This window comes from Rhamphochromis longiceps, linkage group LG19 (assembly GCF_057381845.1).
Source record: "Rhamphochromis longiceps isolate RC_006_pf linkage group LG19, R_longiceps_female_GT1.1, whole genome shotgun sequence".
NCBI lineage: Eukaryota > Metazoa > Chordata > Actinopteri > Cichliformes > Cichlidae > Rhamphochromis > Rhamphochromis longiceps.
In genome coordinates this window covers 29,078,445-29,098,143 of record NC_140575.1, presented here as the reverse complement: position 1 = coordinate 29,098,143, position 19,699 = coordinate 29,078,445, and the positions used below count along the sequence as shown (strand labels likewise).

Below are 19,699 nucleotides of genomic sequence, written 5' to 3'. Positions count from 1 at the left end.
CATAGGAAACAGACTTTATATAGTGTATGATAGACCCGTTTGTGCAGCCGCAGCTCTGTGCTGTTATTTGATATCTCAGACACAAAAAGAGTGATAATGTAGCTGGACATAGGACAGAGAGGAAGCATGGCAACGGGGTCCTCGGGGGGAAACTCTGGATCCATGGAGGGACACAAAGTGAGACTGACTAAATACGGTCATATCTGCAGGGGTGGCTCAGAGAAAACAAGTTGCAGCTGGTCAGCGTTCACACAAGGGGCTCCACAGAGGAAGCAGAAGCAGCAGCATTCGGAAAAAGAGGAGGAGGGAATGAGCTCATGGTTTATCAAAGTTACATCCATCAAAGAATGCTTAATATCTCAAATCTGAAAACACGTGCAAACATCCAAGATGCACAAAACAACTTGCACACCGAGTCTTCAACGTGACAGATACTGACCCACCACTCCTGGTCCTCCTCTCCGTCCACCACGATCACCTCGCCCTCGGAGAAGGTCAGCTCATCGGGGTTGTCGGCTACACAGTTGTACATGGCTTTCACTCGCTTTGGCCTCTGCTTCTGGGACACGGGAACAAGCACAGACACACACACAGGATTTCAAGGGCATTTGCATTAATCTGTGGGATTTTACTTTTTAAATAGCAAACTAAGGCAAAGTTGACGAGAAGATGAGGTTTGTGAATCATCGCGGCACTGCATGGGATTGGACTGGCAAATACCAACAACTAGAAGCCAGCGAGGGGGATTAGTGTACAGACCATGCAAATGAAAGACGTGCACTCTTTTCTGGTTTTTCTAGTCAATTTCAAATCGCTTTGCAATATTAAAACGCTTAAAATGTGCTAACATGAAACACATAATGCCAGCAGTAGCCCTCTCACATGCAGAATAAGGCCAAATTATGGAGTCAGGCTGCAGAAGGGATTGAATTTACAAGCAAGCACTAGAATCGCTGAAACAATAGGGAGGGGACTTACACAGCTCTACAAAGGCAGTAAGCCATGAATTAGGAAATAAGCTGCAGATGAGTCTGTACTGCAAACTGAATGAATATGCAAAGTAAAATCTGGATGATAATTAAAGGGGGTGGAGGGTGGGGGGAGGTGGGGGGGTGGGGGGGTTAATTGAAAAAATAAAAATCAGGGACTCACTGGGTATGCTTTCCTCGGCATGGGGGCTGGAGGCAGAGACTGACCTATGGAGTTCTGAGGGCATCCTGGCAGTTCCTTAGCTGGAATGAAAAGGAAATTAGATCACGGTGACAACAAAACTTTCCACGTTTCCAGAGGAGAAACGGGATCTGAGCGAATACTCAAACAACTCACACACAATGTTACTCACATGCTCTTTCTTTAGATTCTGTTCGATTTAGGGGCCCTCTGCTGAAGCTTTTATCATTTCTGGAAATACAAAAAAGAAGGAAAAAAAAAAGAAGAGTGATAGTCGTACCAAGATGGAGAAAAGAGCTCTTGAGGAAGCTCAAAGGCATTTATCACAACACTATGAGGCCTGTGGGAAGGAAAAAGAAAGAAAAAAAAAAAAAAAAAAAAAAGGACAAAAGGACGACTGTGGAGGAAAGTTATTACTTGTCTGGCTTGATGTGGAGCTTAGCCTAGAAGCTAAAGAAGCGTCTCTATCCACTTGGAAAGAAACGCCACAAAACAAGCAGCCAAAACAAGACACACGACCGCAGTGCACAATCTTCATGTGTATGTGTGAATGCATGAATATTTTTGTGTAGCTCAGAAAGCTCTAGTACATGTCGACACGCCTTTTACATCTAAGGAAATCTAAAACTTTGCTGTGCATAAATAAATGCGCCTTTATGTTCTTACCCTGCGGGAGATTTAGGTGGCACCGCCCGGGACCCCAGTGGCCCCTGACCTGACTTGCTCATGGAGTCAATCTTCATCGCAGTAGGAAGACCCAGAGCTGGAACACAGCAATCCTTTGCTTTAGCTCATTTGTTTACAGTGTGAAGAAAAATGTGACTAAGCTGATGTTGTGATGAGTCAGGAAGTCTGGTTTTAAAAAGATCAACTGATAAATTAAGGTCAGAAGAACCTTTGACATATGCATGTGGAAAGAAAAGAAAACTGAACGTGAGCTAAGTGCATGTGTCGATTATGTAAATGAAACATTTAACAGCTTTCTTCCAGTAAAATGTTTTATTAGACGCTGAGAAGAGCTGCGATCCAAACACATCTATAAAATGTCCACTACGTCTTATTAAATCACTTCACTGTAGCTCTGGTCAAGACTGAGAACGAGTTTCTATGCCTTAAAGGCAGCATTTAAGCGTGCACAAAACTGGGGCCATACCTCCAGTGGAAGTGAGCCTCATGGGCGGCGGCGGAGGATGCATGTTAGGGGGGTCTGAGGACGACCTCTGTCGGCCAGTCAGGTCTAAAGGACTGGGCTTCCAGGTGCTGGACGCTGAGCCTCCCGGGCCGGACAACTGGACTGGAGACGAGATGGGGAAAAAGGAGATGGGGGTTATTAAAATGAAAAAGAAGGGAGACTAAGAGAGAGCAGGGCTGTTTGCCAGAACCAGCGTCCACTAATAAAGTCAAGTCGTTTCCATTTCAGTGTAATTGAGAGCGACGGTTAATGAGGGCAATGAATGCCGAGGCTGAGAGCTGTGGGGACGTGAGGGGGGCGACACAGCTGGCTGTTCGTCCTCTGCTCTGTTGGCAGCACTCCAAACAGACACTAATGGTATTATAGGCCGACTGTGGCAAGTCACTAGATTTTATTTATTGATTTTTTTATTCATATCACTTCCTTATAGGCAGGCAAAGAGGCCAGCTTCAGAAGAAGTGAGGTTATCTGTGTTATCTGGAGAATGAGATCATTTTTTTCCATTCATATAAACCGTAACAGATTTATTAAATGCCTGCCGGTGTGTTTCGCTCACAGTGGTTTCTACCTACATTCGCCTTTATTTCTCCTGTCTGAGCTTACCCAGGTTCCTCGGGGGCAGAGGTGGAGCAGAGTTGGTGGTGGGCTGAGGGGGGTTTGTGTTGACTATGGTGCCGTAAGTCTCGTTGTTGACCAGGTTGGGCATGAAGAGGCGCTGCTTGTCCTTAGCTTCACGGCCGGCGGAGCCGAGGCCGGACTGTACGTGGTGGGAGTTACTGCTCGGAGTGTAACAGCTGACCGGTCGCTCGTCTCTCCGATGGGGGCTCGGCTGAGGGGAGGCATGCATGTGAGGATGTGAGCATTACAGTTACACAATGTGAGACAGGAGCACATCATATATGATTAACCTAGGTACCATGCACTTTACACATGCACCACAATCATGAACTTTTTATTGACATTACTTGACATAGGTGCACGTGAGCATTCATAGTGAAGTATGGCTGTCATGTGACTCCTGCACGCTCTGCGCAGGCAGCAATGTCCCAGTCATGGGACTTTGTCTTTGCCTTTTAATAAAGCTTCTCACTAATCTTCTAGCATTACTTTGAATGATTATTTTAGTATTTAGGAGATTTCTCATTTGGCTACAACACTTCAACAAAGGCAACAACACAACAAAAATAAAATTAAAACATGGTTATTCCCCCCCAAAAATTGAACCAGTTTCAATTATCTGATGAGTTTTCAATAATGAACTCAGGTCCAATCAAATCTAAGTGGCAACTTTCAGGGTTTGAAAAATCAAGCCAGCGCCAAAACTGCAGTTCCTCGAATGGCCACTTGAGGCAGGTTAACTCCTGCATTAAAATGCACCATTTCTCCTCCTAGATATATATAAAGCTCCTGTGTTAAAATTCAGCCTTGAAAACAACATGTTTAACTATCAATAATTAAACTTGTCCAAAATCCAATCACATTCAATCATTTCAGGCAGCAAGAATGACAAAGCGCATTAAAAAGCACAAAGGAAATAAGGAGTTTAGTGTTTAATTTAAGGAGATTGTATTTAGTGGAAACAAAATAAAATAAACCTCTTGCAGAAATTCAGAGCTCTTCAGGTTGTTTTTCACAGCAGCCTCACAACAAAGCTGATTTGATCTCTCTCTCAAGCGTTAGTCGTTTTCATCCCTTTCATGTTTGTTTGTTTGTTTGTCTCTTTATCACTTTTTTAAAACTTTTTTTGTCTTGAAATCTTTAAAAAAAAAAAGAAAAAAAAAAGGAACTATTACTATTCACAAAAGCATCCCTCACCTTCTCATCCAGATCCTCGTCACTCTCATCCAGGTCTTCGTGCTGCAGGCACCATTCATACTCGACGTGGACGTGGGCGTTGAATTTTCCTGCCAGTGCTTGGTTCAGCTGTAAACACATACGTACGGAAACGCAAATGACTGACAGCTCTTACATTTCACGAAGCGACGATGTGCTTGCAGGATTAAGCCAAGTCTAAACATAGTAAGCTCACCAGCTCCTCACACTGTAGGTGTTTGAGCCTTCGAGCGATATCCAGCGGTGTCTCCCCGGCCTCATTAGCTAGAAGGCAAAACAACAGACACATATAATCACTGTTGTACTCACAAGCCACATGAGCACAAACACACGGCCCATTTTCTCCCTTTCCTGTCACTGTGACAAGACAAATGTATAATTAAACCGTTTCCCACACCGAGCATCTCTCTGGTGTCTCTCTGTGCTCCGTCTCCATTCATTTGTTATCTGGCTGTTTTGTTTGATTTCAGAGCAGAGCAGAGCAGAAAGATAAGTGCTGTGAGAAAAAGTTGCCACGGCTTGTTTTCTGGGAACCAAGTGTGAGATGAAGATAGGCCACCAGAGAAAACAAACTCCCGGACTCAAAAGTCTCACTCAAAAGCAACTTTATAAATACGAGCAGCTTTCATGTATTAAGCACACTGTTATGAAGAAATTCCATTGCAGTGGCCTCTATATAATGTGCAAAAGTCTTGAGCCACCCCTCATTTCTTTATATTTTACTAGTAAATAGGTGCAGCAATAAGAACATTGCCATGCTGATTAGAAGTTTTTCCTATGGTATTGCACGCAAGTGACTTTTCTATATTCAGTTCTGACCAGATCACAAAGCATGACGCCATGTTTTACACTCACTGTGCCCCTCATGGTCTCCTCCACACAAACTGATGATTTTATCATTTCATTACTATATAAGATCTATTTTCATTGATTCTTTAGTCCAGTTCTTGCATAATACGGCACACCTCAGCCTTTTCTCTCAGTTTCCCTTCCTTAAGAATGGCTTCTGACACCACTTCAGACCTAAAATCAATTCTTTGCCAAGTCGTATGTTATATGTAGGCAGAAAAAAATGGTTCATCCCTTAAGTTAGGTGCTTTTTTTTTTTTTTTTAAAGCTCGAATGATTCAGAAGTCAGTGTTAAGTGGCTTAACACACAAAAAAATAATACTCTGAAAATGATCAAGTACAAGGAGTGGATTGAAAATGATAGAAAATTGTCCTAAAAGGCCCTTTTTGACAATTTTAGAAAGCTTTGGAGAGCTAGTGCTTAAACCAGTTAATATTACAACTATAAGAAAGTCTAACTCCTTGAAATCCAAATATCAAGAAATGAGGGGGGGCTTCAGACTTTTGCACAGTGCAGTAATGTGCAATTTAAACTGTACTGTGATCAAGTTTAATCTGCAAAATTGTTTTTTTTGTGCTTGTGATTCCTGATTAAAATGACCGGTGTCTCACGCTGTCAGAAAAATGTAAAGGACTAAATGTACAGGGAGAGAAATAGATGGACATGGAAACACCCAAAGCACAATTACCTCAAAACTGTAATTACAATATTTCAGTCCTTGCACTTTGTTAGCTGCTGCAGAAAAAGAACAATGGACTGTTGATGCACTGCGGCTGTGCTGTTTGTTTCTGGTGTTTTTCCTTACCAATCTCTATGGAGGCTTTCCCCCGCAGCAGCAGCTTCAGACATTCACTGTTGTCAGTCAGGCAGCAGTAGTGCAGCGCTGTGCTGCCTTTGGCTGTCTGCTTATCCAAATTTAAACTTCCAGGGAAGAGAAACAAAGAGGGGAAAAACTTTAAATCCCAACACAGAGGATATAAAATCCAGCTTTCTTCTGTCCTGCCTCAGTGCTCCATAAGACCAGGGAGTAGTTTTGCCAATACAAACACTTTCTGTAAAATTGTGTTTTTAGCACGCAAACCACAGCAAAACAAAGCTCTATTGTTGTTTTTAATGCATCATTGTTATTATTATGCAAATAGTTTCTGTCCATAGAGAAAAGAGAGTTAACAGAAAAAAAGTGGATGTCAAGAAACCAGCAGGACTGAAAATAAGCTTTTGGTCTTTTTATGATGGTCCGACAGACCATCTCAGCATATTGATTTCTGGTTGCCTTCAGTGCTGTGTTTACCTGTTCTGAGTGAGGAAGTCGACGATGTGAAGGGACGTTCTGTCCACTAGCCTCACCGCTAGATGAAGAGCCGTCTCTCCTTGTTCCTGAAATAAAACGATCAAGCATTTGCATGAAATCTCTGGAACGTGTGGTGGATTTCAGGTTCATGGAAGGAGATAGAGAGCAATAATAATGCCACAGATTATTATAAATAGGAGGAGAAACGGTACGCAGGAAAATGTTAACATATGTTGTGCACTGACATGCCCGTTGGCCAGAGGAATGGGCTCCATGAGGTCCACCCCCTCAGCGTAGACTTGGATGAGGGAGAAGATGTCTCGGGCCTTCACTGCGTCGCACAGCGTGTGAAGCCGCGACATCGCATCCGGACACTTCTTCTTGGCGAAACGTTTCTCCGTGTATTTGGCTGTGATGAAGTCTTTCCTCGCCTGCCTGGGGGAGAACACGAGGACACAGATGCTCTTAGCATGTCATCTTGGAATATGCCCGTGCCATCAGGGAAGAAAAAAATCCATTGATGGAAAAACTAATCTGCTGTCTTCATTTTTTTAATCTTGCTGAACCTGGAACTTATCAGCTCTAGCAGCTGAAGTGACCCCAGATCATCACTCTGGCCCTTGTAGGGTGGACGCCAGGCATAAAGGGTGCATGACCATATCTTCCTCTCTTCTTACCTCAATGTACCCATCACTCTGGAACAGGCTAAATCTGGAGTAATCAGATCACACAACCTTTTTCTATTGCTCCAGAGCTGAATCTCACACTGAAACCCTTTTCTCCGATTAGTCTCACTGGCAAATGGTTTTCTTAAGGCTATCCAGCTGCTTAGCCCCAAACCCTTGAGTCCTCTTTGCACCGTGCATGTGGAAATGCTCTTATTTTCACTATCATTAACAAGAGCCATGAATTCTGCTAATGTTTAGCGATCTACGACCATCCAATCAAAAGTTAGAATCATTCAAGATTTTCTTCCCCCCAATCACACTTCTTCCCTCAAGACAACACCTCAACACTACCTTTCCAGGTTTCAATAATGCATTAAACTGTTCTTTCAGAAGTCGCCTTAATTGTTCTCACTCTGAGGATCAAAAACAGCTTTTGTGATTATGATAAAAAGTTGATCAGATTTCAGATTCTTTTCTTAGTTTTTTTTTTAAAACAGAAGAGATAATCAATAAAAACATGTCAAACTTGTTACTTAAAATGCGTTAAAGGGTCACATAAAAGGATCGCAAATCGATGTGTAGAGTGTAAACTGAGATCAGTGAGGAGACGGGAGCAGCAGAAGAGCTATGGAGGTGAGGTGAGGGGATAGAGGAAGAATGGAGTGTGAGGGGGTGACTTACATGTCACTGGCCGGGTTGGGTTTCACCACGTTTTCAGCGCTTAAACAAGCCTCCATGATTTCATTAAAGCCTACATTCCCCACATTCTTGGCCAGCTGTGGAACACGAACACACACACACACACACACACACACACACACACACACACACACACACACACACACACACACACACACACACACACACACACACACACACACACACACACACACACACACACACACACACACACACACACACACACACACACACACACACACACACACACACACACACACACACAGTAATTAAAACTAGTTATGTGTCATTTTCTGAGCCACATCGATTAACTCAAAAGTCATCAGCTCCAATCACGCCCCCACCAGGAGGCAGGAGACATCCTGAGCTCCAAGTGTGGAGCCTCACAGACTCCACAACGCCCCGTCTGACTGTGGCCAACATGACTGGCGTCTTAACACCAGGGAAAGCAATGATGGCTGGAAGCATTTAATCCCGACCGTCCCTTAGGCAGTAAATCACTACTCCAAACGGTGATTAGAAAAGCCAAACAAAATCTCAGCTATTCTGAGTGTGCAGACTTCCAGAGGTCTTTTAAAGAGGAAGACGCAAAAGGCACTGTAAGGCTTCTCATTTTCACCCAATCTTTATTTACTGTCCACCTGTCCTTAAAATCTCCCTCTATTTTTTCCCTTTCTTGTTTCATTTTCCAAGCTTATCCTGCTTAAAATATTCCAGAGAGCTCTGGATAAGAAAAAGAGGAACAAGAAGATGGGTAGTGATTTACCAAGAGCTCTGAGGTGCTGAGTACATCCAGTGTGAGGGACTGGATCCGCGAGTAGTGGACTCCCAGCTCCCTGTGTATCCCTGAGCATTCAATGCAGGTGAGGATGCCCAGGTTGGTGGATAGCCATGTCGGGTCTGTTAAGGGGTAAAAAAGGAAAGATCATTGTAAAGAAAATGGAGAAAAAGGGACATAAACAATGCATGAGTGACATGAGAGAGGAGTGTATGTGGGTGAAAAGCACTGAAGCAGAAGTCACTTCAGCAGCCTGTGAGCCAACTTTGATGTGTCCTTGTGGAAATCCAATGGCTGCCTGAAAAGCCTTTTACTAACACTAACACACTGTCACAGGAAAGTGACCAAGCTGGACTGCTTACTCTGTGCATGTGTAGGTATATGTGCCTGCCGTACGTACATACTATAATAAAGTACAGATCTGTGGTGGGGGTATTTCATGGGTTTGGGGGATTTCACAAAACTAATTTCAAGGTTGTGGCAGAATATTTCCTCAGGGGAACCACTCTAAGAGTTTTCAATACGAGGAATTTATACCACTGGTGTGCATGAATTACACTACCCGCTCCCCGTAAGTACTGTATACTACATTAAATTACAGCAAACACTTTGCCAAAGCAGTGTGCACATGTCTGATCTGCCTCCAGGCAGGCTTCTAAGTGTCCGCTGCCTTTAGGAATCGAGGATACAAGCGGAAGGATGTTAAAGTCAATGTTGCTTTTTCCAGAAAATCTGATCGTGACTGCAGAACTGTGGAGATTTCTGATTTGATCCAGTCCCCTGTGTCAGGAGATTTAAATAATTAATGAAGTTATCGGCTGCTGTGCTGTGTAAAATGCACTCGGTGCGGCTCTATTTGGAACAATACTCTTAGGGTCCACTGTATATGCATTCACTAAGATCCCAGCTGTAAGCAAGACAGAAAAAAAACACCTGAAATTATATAAGAGTAATATTTGAAGCTAAATGTAAAGACTTAAAAATCTTTAATCCGAATGATGTTTAAGGAATTGAAGAAATCGGAAGATCCTCATGACTGGAGACCCACCAACTATGTGCGCACGCCAGCCTACTAAAATTTGAGATCGTTATGGTTTCTGAATTACTACAATTTGAGGTCTACACAACAGCAGTTACGCAATCGTGTCTTTCCCATAAATCATCTCTTAGTACACGAACACATAAACAAGTTCTTCAGGGAAAAAGGAGCTGATACTGGAGGAAAATCCCAGGAAATCCTGAGTTCTCAACGCCTGTTATTCAACCCAATCTGGTCCATTTATGAAAGTAAATGAGCTGGCATCACTATGCTTTCAATTATAAAAACAAAACAAAACAAAACAAAACATGAAAAGCATGTAAACCTTGTATTTAAATGGAAAAAAGGCATACTTAGTCGTTTCTGGTCTTAAAAAGCTGCTTGTATAAGAGTTTAGCATAATCTAAATTGTGGGATATCACATAATGATCATGTAAGATTCAAAACATAGTTTCCCCCGTCCAACTGTGCCACTCACTCGGGGCTCCGCAGTCACAGCAAACATCATTTCCTATCATCCGCTTGACTTCCCCCAGTATCGCCTTGGTCAGCTCCTGCACGATGTTGTTCTCGCCGACATGATGGTCCCCTTTAAAAGCTTGATTTAACGCCTCCTCCTTACTGTTCTGTAGCACCGAGATCCAGCTGCAGGAGGGACAGAGTAAAGGATCACGGGAGACATGAGTCGGGCAGATGAAAAGAGGAAAAATGACAAAAGGAGAAGCACGGGGAGGAGAAGGGGGGAAAGTGGGTAAAAACAGGCGCAGCTAAGGCAGACACGGGGGGTTCAGACTGGAGTAAAAGGGCAGTTAATGGGCATGAGGTGGGAGGTAAAGTGACTGAGTGTGTGTCAGGGAGGAAGTGTGTGGAAAGCATTGGAGGTGATAAACAGGCGCACCCACACACAAGAGGAAGGAAGGGAAAAGCACTTACATCTGACAGTCCTGGTCGTCCTCGGCCTGAAAGTGATACGTTCTGTCATCTAAAAACAAAAAAAAGAAAGGAAACAAATGATGGAATAGAAAAGATGAGCGGGAGAAAAAAACTGAAGAGGAAGAAGATCAGTCAAAGAGCTGCAGATATGCAGTAAAAAGCTTTGAGTGATTCTCTCCAGAGGGCATTAAAGTGCTCAAGTGAAAGGTCAGACTGAGGGCGCGCTGCAAAACAAAAACATAAAGTACGAGTGTTTCCATCTTCACATGGGAGTTTTTTATACAACTAAATGAAAGGAAACTTAAACTGTGTTATATCCCTAAAGCCTGAAGTTTAGTCTTCATTTAAATAGCCACAAACTGCCATGTTTGTCACATGATCATCACACAGATCATCCCTCTCTCCATCCTCCTTTCCTGCCATCTCTTTATGACCAGACTTCCAAGCAAGTGTTATTTGAATATTTGTTCGCCAGAAACAAACAAAAGAAAGCAACTTTGTAGCCTTTCAATCTCTCTCAGCCATGAAAGCAATTATTCGACCATCATTTTGCTCTTTGGTATTTGAGTCTAGTCTACACGCTGGATTCAGATGCGTCAGACGTGTTAATATTGTCTCTTAATCATCTCTGTTTTCTGCTGCATGGGAAATAATTGAAATCTGCTCTACATAACAAATCTCAGCCAGCTGCTGCTCGAAGCCAATTAAACAGAGGCATTTGGTTACAACAACACACTGGAGAACACAGGCGGCAGAAAGCAAAGAGAAGAGGCTGAACGTACGTGATATGAGGTCAAAACTCCGCTTCTCTTCAGGATTGTGTTTCACCTGGCAGGTGAGCAGGTTGAGTTTAGCTGGTGGCCGGTTAGCCTATGAAAGAGAGACAGATGGAGGGAGGGAAAGAAAGGAAAGGGGGAGAAGGAGAAAAATGAGAGAACAAGTGAGCAGGAGTGTTGGTTTAAGTGTATCTGACTGTTGCTGGAGCCAAACAGAACATCTGATAAGCAGCTCTGTGAGAGATGAACCGTGTCAGCGAGAGGGGTTGACCGAATCTTTAATGTAAATGAGCCGAGTGAACTGAAACTCTGAGGAGTGTTAACTTGCAGACTTTGTCCTTTGATCTGTGGAAAATGTAAATGTGCAGTTCAGTTTTTGCCTATTTGTCATATTTCAGATCATCAAAGCAATTTAAAATCAGCCGGCTGAATATAAAATGCAGTTTTTTAAATGATAATTTAATTCAATTAAAGGGGGGAAAAAGTTATCCAAACTCACCTCCCCCTGTGTGAAAAAGCCATTGTCCTCTAAACCTAATAACCTCAATCAGAGATGGACTATTAAAAAAAAATAAAAAAAATAAATCATAATTTAACAAGGGGGCAATCACTTTTTTCCCTTCTTTTGGATAGATTTCCCCTTAAATAAATAAAAATGATCATTTAAAAACTTTAAAAAACACTGAACACACTGAAGTGTGTTAAAAGTGTGTGAAAAATGCTAAAAATTCACTTTTGTGCTTTTTCACTGCAATGTATATGAAGACAAGCAGCAATGATGAGGCTTGCAGACAAACTAAAAGGTTTGTGTCTGTTTTCAGAAGAAAAGATGTCGTCTTGTGTTTCTTTCCACTGTTTGCTTACTGTGCCGTGTGAGATGGTGAGGAATCCATTCTTCGCTGTACACTTCCTCTTCTGCCACACTTTCCTCAACCTGCGACGCAGAGACGGCAGCGGTTAGTATGTCGCGCGTACACCCGTGCAGTGAATCGGTAAAGCCTATGAAATATTTATCATTATCACATTACCACTAGCATTCACATGCATTAGTTATGACACACGGGGTGAGCATGTCTACAATAAAACAATAAAAAGAATTAAAAGCCAAAATGATCTGAATCAATTTTGACAAATTAATGTCATCTAGCAGGATCGCCAAAGTAACCATTGACTACTTGTTATGGACATTTTCAGCATTCAAGATGATCTGCAGACTGCTCGTTTTAAACAAAGCAAACCACACATCTTTTATTTTGCCAGCTCTTTTACTGCACGTGTGCCATCGCTCCACCAAGCCGCTGCATGAAACTGTGCAGGTAATTTTTTGCACAATCTTGCTGACAAACACTCATTAGTAACCCACCAACACGAGAGAGACAGAGGTGGAGGAATAATGAGGCCTCTAAACGCCACAGCCTTCTCTGCGTTCTTCACTGAAGAAATAGTTTGTTGTGTAGTGACTCATCTGATCTTTTGAACGCCCTTTTCTAAACATACCCATCACTTTTCTTGTGAAGGTACCCGCTGCGCTCGGTGCCGTGCTCCTTGTTGCCCTGCGGCTGGTGCAGGCTGTAGGTGGTGCTCTGACGCACCTGTGAATCCTGAGGAAAAAAAAACAGCAAAAACACAGGCGACAAAGCAGAGCTGTCATTTCAGAAAATGAGGTGCGGAAGGCAGGAGCTACACACCGAATTAGCAAAAAACAGTATGAAGTCGAGGGGAAGCTGCACAAGCGCAAAATTGCTCTGGATTACACTGTGCTTCTGGGTCTCCTGCTCCGCGGAGGATTTTAAAGCAAATATCAATTATGTTAAGATTGCTCCTCTCAGCCTGAGTGATTTTGTGCAAATAAAGGGAAGGGAGAAAATAAGAGCTTGTACACCTTTGAAGTCAGAGTCTGCAGCAGCAGCTGGCCAAATTGTGTCATTAGCATTTTAATCTCATTAGCAATTCTTGCTGTTTTAACACATGCAGCCTGAATAGGCTTCATTTAAATACATCAGCTACCATGAAAGAGGACCCAGACTTTTTTTTTTTTTTTTTTGCATATTCCTTTTTTGTGGAAACACTACGGGAAACAGAGAGGACGACTTCTGAGTGGTGGAGCGGCTTGATGTGTGCTGATATCAGCAGACACACAAAAAAAGATATGACAGGCCCACCTCAAACTTTTCTCACTGAACGACTACATCGAAAACATCGAGCACTGGAAGCAACGACATCACCACAGGGAACACGAGATGCTATAGCTTTTCTTTTTTTTCCACAAATCCACTTACTCTTCTGGACTTGTTTCACAAAAGGCGGCGGCGGCAGAGGAGAGAAGAAAACAATCTTCAGATTAGACCTGAAGCTGCTGCGCTTTGCAGCATATTTAACAGTTCACTGAGCATCTAGCTGATGAGCAGTCTACCTCAGTTCATTTGGGTAGAGAAGTAAACGACTAATAGCACATGCAAGAAACAAGACAGATGTAAGAAAAGAAAAAAAGATGTGCTTCTTTTCAATTATAGTTTAGATCCCAACCCAGAGGGATAGATTAGTAATGGAGTCGTATATACATTAGTGTGTGCGTGAGTCCCAACTTAATGTCATCACTGAGAGAAGCTGGAGTTTAATAAGCAGATTTCAGCTTGTCCGGTACATCATAAAGCATTTGATCGTTTCGTTTCTGTTGTGGGTGTTACCTCCTTCTGCTCCACCTGTAACGCCGACTTGAGGACGTCTCGTAACTGAGCCAGCTGCTTCCTCTCCTCGTCCTGCACCTGCTTTATCTGTACAGACACAAGTCATGTCTAAGTCATGAAGGAAAGTTTAAGAGTGGACAAACAGGCTGGATTGAAACGGCTCTGACCGTGTGCAGATCTGTGGCCAGTTTCTCTATGGAAGGTTTGAGGTTGTCCACAGCTTTTAGACCGTCCTGAAAGAAACTGAATGACGAAGCACACAAATTTATCCCAGTGCCACAAAACAGATTTACAGTATACGTGAGTAACTTTTTCTTTGCAGTGACAGTGGATCGGGGCACTGGATTTGCCTAAATCCTAAATATATTGTTGATATAATACATTAAAAATAACATCAACTGTGTATGCATACCTCAAACTAAATCTTTACTATTAGACAGTAAAAATATGCTTTTCATATATACTCAATTTAACCACGTGTATCAGGGGTGTCAAACATAGGGCCTAGGGGCCAGAATGGGCCTGGTAAAGACTCCTATTCCGCCCGCTAGATGGCTTTTGAGAATGTAAAGGAGTGCACAGATCTTGAACGTTTAACCACATTTTCCTAGGTTTTACAGCCTTTTATTTAGATAAAAGGAGCCTCATCAACAGTTAAATAACATAAACTTTTTTCAACATCTGCTACATAAATGCACGTGTTTTTTTGTTTTTTTTAACAGTGAATTTACAGAAAGGACAAAAGTTTTCTATATGATAACATAATCTTTTTATGTTATAATTACAAGACTGTCTGGATGATGATGAACTACCAGAACTTTTCTGTAATTTTACACAATGTGTCAGGTCCACTTAGCATCAAAGTAGTATGTACGTGGCCTACGATGTAAAATAAATTTGACGTATATAATATGCACGTCTTACTTGCACTGTGCGTGGAAATACTTGATGAGGTTCTGCAGCAGATCCACCCCCTTCTTGATCTTGATCTCATTGACTTTGAGGAGATACTGTAAACAGATTGAATCCAGATCCAGGAAGAGGGGTCAGTCCAGGTTCACACAGATGGAAAAGCAACTTTGAAGTCTGAGACTTCAAATACTCATGGACCATCTCAAATGTATACATCACTTTCATCTCATACCCAGACACTTCAAAAGGGCAAAAATGTAATTTTTCAAGCAAGGCTTCATTAAAATGAAACATCAAAAAAAAAGGCATTCAGCACATAAACATGCTTACATGTAATGTGATTTTTGTATTCCATCAGGCCGCGCAGTATTCAGTTTTTACCGTTACTTTGACAGAAACTGCCCTGTTTTCTCAACCCACCACTGCCTGTTATTTTCTTGATAAACACTATGCTGAGTGGTTGATCTGATATCCTCGTGTTGGTGTTGTTCCCAGATCATCATACTAAATGTTGTTCCAGGATCAACATTGCAAGTGACCAATCAGAATGTTGTGACGTCATACCTTTGCGACTTCGGGAAAAACCGGCGTAAAACAAAAAACTGTACTTAAGCTGCGTGAAACCGCCTCTGTCCGCCGATCAACGGACCCTGACCCTAACCCTTTTATAAACAGTAAGCAGAATTAATATTGTCCTTGCAACATTGGAATTTCATAAATGCACGAATGGCTTGGCGCGCAAAGGAATAACGTCACAACAATGTGATTGGTCACTTGCAATGTTGAACCTGGAACAACATTTTCATGATGGTCTGGGAACAACACCAACACGAGGATATCAGATCATCCATGCTGAGTACAGGATTTCATACAATTTTAATGTTTCATTAATTCATGTTATATATATTTAAAACACTGGTAACCAAATGAAACCCGTCTCTTGATAATCGCTCCAACTAACCTCACACATCTGCAGCTGGAAGAATCTTCTCTCTTTCTCCATCTCTTCAGCGATTTCTGCCCCGCTGATTTCCGTCCTAATCATCCCATGCTGTCTCGCATGCTCCTTCTTTTCCTTTTCTATCTTGGTGCTGGCAAGAGTGACAGCGTGGCAGAGGGTGTCAAAGAGCAATCAATAGATCCATAACAGCACCGAAAGCATACAGAAGGCATAATGTGAAAAATCAGCCCTAAAGTTGTCAGGCAGTTCATGGTTGAGCTACATATAAGATGAGAAAAAGCCAGCTTTGTAAAAGTGTCAAGGCAGTAGATGGGCTTACACGAAGAAGCAGAAATTCTCTTTATTAAAACTTAATGTTTAGAAACCATAGAGTGTTGATTACATTTGGCGATTTTGAGTGAAAAAAAGTTGTCTCATGACCTGAAAATATCGAGGCGAGCAATTGAAGAAGCTCCTGATAAGAGCACAGGATTGACATAACCTGGTATTAAATATGTTACTGGGTTACCTAGGCAACCGGAGCCTGAAACGTCTCCTAGAAACCATCCGTTAGCGACAAAGTGATGCTGCGTGGACGCAGATTTAGTCAAGTGCCTAAAGTTCTTGCGTAGTAAAGTATTGAGCAACACCGAGGGGCGTCGGCACAGGAAGTGATTTCCTATGTCAGTGATCCAGCCCGCTAGAGGACATTCCAGGCTCCAGTTGCCTAGGTAACCCTCTGTGAATCAACTGTATCCTTTGCTCTCATTGATGGCCGCTTCAGTCACTGGCCTCAGAGTTGAGAGATGTTCAAAAAGGCATCCATACGGGGAACGATTAACTCGCCACGCTTTGCTCTGAAGCTCAAGGGACAAGCGACGGGTGTAAAAAGGCTCGGGAATGAAGAGTGGACCGGTCCTGAGATAAACCTCTCTCAACTCCAAAGCAAGTGATTGAAGTGTCAACCAATGAGAACAAAGAATACAGCTGATGTTTGATATTCCAGGCTCTAGCTGCCTCGATGCCTCGAATTTTCACAACTCTGTCACATGTCGCCTTGAAAGTGAGAAAAGTTTAACTCGGGGGAATGCCCACTTTGTTTTTTTACCCGTCATCATTGAATCTCTCCGACTTTCTCCGAATTTGTGATCAGCGAACTGCTTCCTTTGCAGACACCCCATTAGAAATGATCCACCAGCTATGTCAGACAATCATGATGAATTAGAAAGTAATTCTTGCAAAGCCGACTTCATTCATTCCTCAGTAATTCGAGCTGGTGTCTCATTTCGCCTTTTTTTAATCACCTTGTACTGCCAGATGTATCGTGTCCTGAAGCAAACACACCAAATGCGTAGGTGTGTCTGCACAGGAGGAACGCACGGCTCATTGCACCGATTTCACTGAGATGATAGAAAAACAAATAAATAAATAAATAATCCAAGCTGCTTGAACAGAAGTGCCAAGCGTCAAACTGCACTAAGCTCATCAGCGCTGTTTTTGGAAGGTTTCCATAATTAGCTGAGAGCTTGTTTGGGAAATCAAACACTTGTAGTTTCTCGCTGATGACGACAATTGAGATCAGTACATAAAGCAGAAGGAATTAGAGCGCAGATGTCGACCAGGGAGAGGGGTTTGACTCAGCGATTCGATTCCCCACTTTTTGCAGGATTCTTTTGTGCATGGTTTTTTTTTTAGTGTTTGAGGATGATTACGTTAAAGATGATTAAGGTTAGCCATGGGTTTAGTGTACTAAAAAGGTCAGGAGTAGGACCTAAGAGACTACAAGCCAATGAGATACATGCTGCCTGACAGCCAGCGCTCAGAGCCGGTTTTTCCCATAAATTCTCCATCTTCCACAGGCAATCAGGACAACACAGAAAGACAACAAAGGGAGGGGGGGGGAACCTTTCATGCAACAGGTCATTCTTTTGGATGTGCCGCATTTTCTCACAGCATATTTTTTAAACAGTTATGCAGAAATGTGACTGAAAGCTGCGTAAGAGTCCAGCCTGTTTCATGTGCGTTAAAGTAACAAAAGTTGATTGTGTTCATGAACACAATCGACTTTTTGGGATTTCCTTACCTGGATGGATTGAGCATGCATCGAGACATTTTAGCTCACTACCTGATGTTTAACTCACTTATTAACCTTAAACTTAATATTCAAAACTTCAAATTAAGAATCTTAGCAAAAGTAAAAAAGCAACTTTAAAATTTTACTTTCAAGTCCATTAATTATTTAATTAAATATTTTGTCTTACCTGTGACATTATGAGCTGTTTGTATTTAGTTGTACAGTCACATTTGTCTAGGTTTCATTGGAGGTACACTCACTGGATACTGTGTTTAGGTACACCTGGGTAGTATCAGGTTGGACCCCCTCTTGCTTTCAGAAGTGCCTTAAATCTTGAGGTATCAGGTCTATTGGTGCTCTACTGGACTGAGATCTGGAGGCCGTTTGAGTGCAGTGAACTCATCGTCATGGTCTGAGCTTTGTGACACGCCACATTAATCTGCTGGAAGCAGCCATCATTGAAAGTGAGGCAATGTTTTGGTGGGAACATGAGAATTGCAGCATCAGTTTCCTGTTCTTAGCTGACAGGAGTGGTTATGGAGTGAGAGGTTTGACGTGCTGAGCATTCAGAGATGCTCTTCTGCATACTTAGGCAGCAGCAAGTGGCTGTTTGTTTACCAGCTCGAAACACTGTAGCCATTCTCCTGTGATCTCTGACATCAACGAGACATTTTCACAGAACAGCCGCTCATGAGATATTTTCTCTCAGAGACCATCTGGCTCTTAGGTCACCTTCCTCCATTCTGAAGCTTGGCTTGAACTTCAGCAAGTCACCTTAACTGTGTCTACATGCCTAAATGTACCGAGCTGCTGCAATGTGGCATCTGGCATCAATTCAGCTGTTAATTAGATATTTGTATTAATGAGCAGCTGAACAGGTGTATCTAGCAAAGTGGCCAGTGAGTGTATATTCATGGGTACAGTGTTAAAACCTTAGACACAGTTAGCACACCACACACAAACAACCTCACACTCACAGACATTAGTCCCAAAAGCTTTTTGGTTTTTGTCCTAAACTTTCTGTTTAGCTTTGCTGAAGGTGCCAAACCCGATTTCATTAGGTTTACACTGCCGGCCTTTGTCAGCACATGAATCTTCAGCCCCGACAAATACAGAGACACGTGTTAGCCAGGCTGTTTGGCTGCTAGCCAAACTGACAGTTGTTCAAATGACGACGGGGCTGAGAGTCCATTCATTTTCACTACTGTTGGTTCAGGAAGCAAAGCACCCACAAGACAAAGGACTTGGAGTTTTTCTACATTTAAACAAAATATAAATGAATCACTTGTGAAAATGAAGCCAAAACACTTCCTGAATAAACAGCTTTTAATGTGGGATGAACCCCTAACAAGGAATTCAAAATCAGGCATTGGGTGCAAAGAGCTCGCAAACAAAATTAGGAAACCAGAAATCAATGCCATGTTGACCAAATACTGTAATTGCTCTTTGACTGAGCCTATGAAATGGAGACAGCGGATAGATTAGATGATCACTGATATGTTTGGATGCTTTTCATATCAGGCAGAAAACTCTATTGATGGCCTCCATTAGCCATCAATGGAGTCGAACAAAATGGAACAAGTTAGGACGGTCGGGAATGGTCACATGGCATCTAGATGAACCCTTAATGTCAGCACACAGTCTGCACTGCTTGATCAAAACGGTTTGGAGAGAAGACGCATTACCCTTTCAGTAAAGAATGTCCTTTGCTGCTTGTAAAATATATGAAAGTGCTATAAAAACTCCCGAGTTCTTTGCATGCACAATCACAAAGGAGTGTCGGTGAAAATGGAGTCTCAGTGTGGAAGTGGAAAAGGTGACAGTGGGTTATTCACATTATAAGGAATTGCCTGAGTT

At 42.4% G+C, this 19,699-nt stretch overlaps 1 protein-coding gene across 2 annotated transcripts in view; it reads right to left on the bottom strand.

The window, feature by feature from the left end:
* The window catches only part of asap2a (ArfGAP with SH3 domain, ankyrin repeat and PH domain 2a), a 57,071-nt gene that overhangs the window by 2,745 nt on the left and 34,627 nt on the right, over positions 1–19,699 (bottom strand). Inside the window, exons 6-27 of one of the 2 annotated variants that reach the window (XM_085391903.1) lie at positions 15,790–15,919; positions 14,841–14,926; positions 14,084–14,159; positions 13,917–14,003; positions 12,727–12,830; positions 12,094–12,163; positions 11,236–11,323; positions 10,454–10,502; positions 9,999–10,165; positions 8,470–8,603; positions 7,686–7,780; positions 6,582–6,771; positions 6,337–6,422; positions 5,851–5,966; positions 4,392–4,459; positions 4,178–4,285; positions 2,966–3,191; positions 2,324–2,464; positions 1,837–1,933; positions 1,343–1,401; positions 1,153–1,232; positions 440–556 (exon numbers count right to left, since the gene is read on the bottom strand). In XM_085391903.1, coding sequence (XP_085248029.1) covers positions 440–556; positions 1,153–1,232; positions 1,343–1,401; positions 1,837–1,933; positions 2,324–2,464; positions 2,966–3,191; positions 4,178–4,285; positions 4,392–4,459; positions 5,851–5,966; positions 6,337–6,422; positions 6,582–6,771; positions 7,686–7,780; positions 8,470–8,603; positions 9,999–10,165; positions 10,454–10,502; positions 11,236–11,323; positions 12,094–12,163; positions 12,727–12,830; positions 13,917–14,003; positions 14,084–14,159; positions 14,841–14,926; positions 15,790–15,919 — 2,374 coding nt within the window. Of the gene's footprint in view, positions 1–439; positions 560–1,152; positions 1,233–1,342; positions 1,402–1,836; positions 1,934–2,323; positions 2,465–2,965; positions 3,192–4,177; positions 4,286–4,391; positions 4,460–5,850; positions 5,967–6,336; positions 6,423–6,581; positions 6,772–7,685; positions 7,781–8,469; positions 8,604–9,998; positions 10,166–10,453; positions 10,503–11,235; positions 11,324–12,093; positions 12,164–12,726; positions 12,831–13,916; positions 14,004–14,083; positions 14,160–14,840; positions 14,927–15,789; positions 15,920–19,699 lie in introns of both variants that reach the window. The other variant, XM_085391902.1, reaches the window with a different exon arrangement.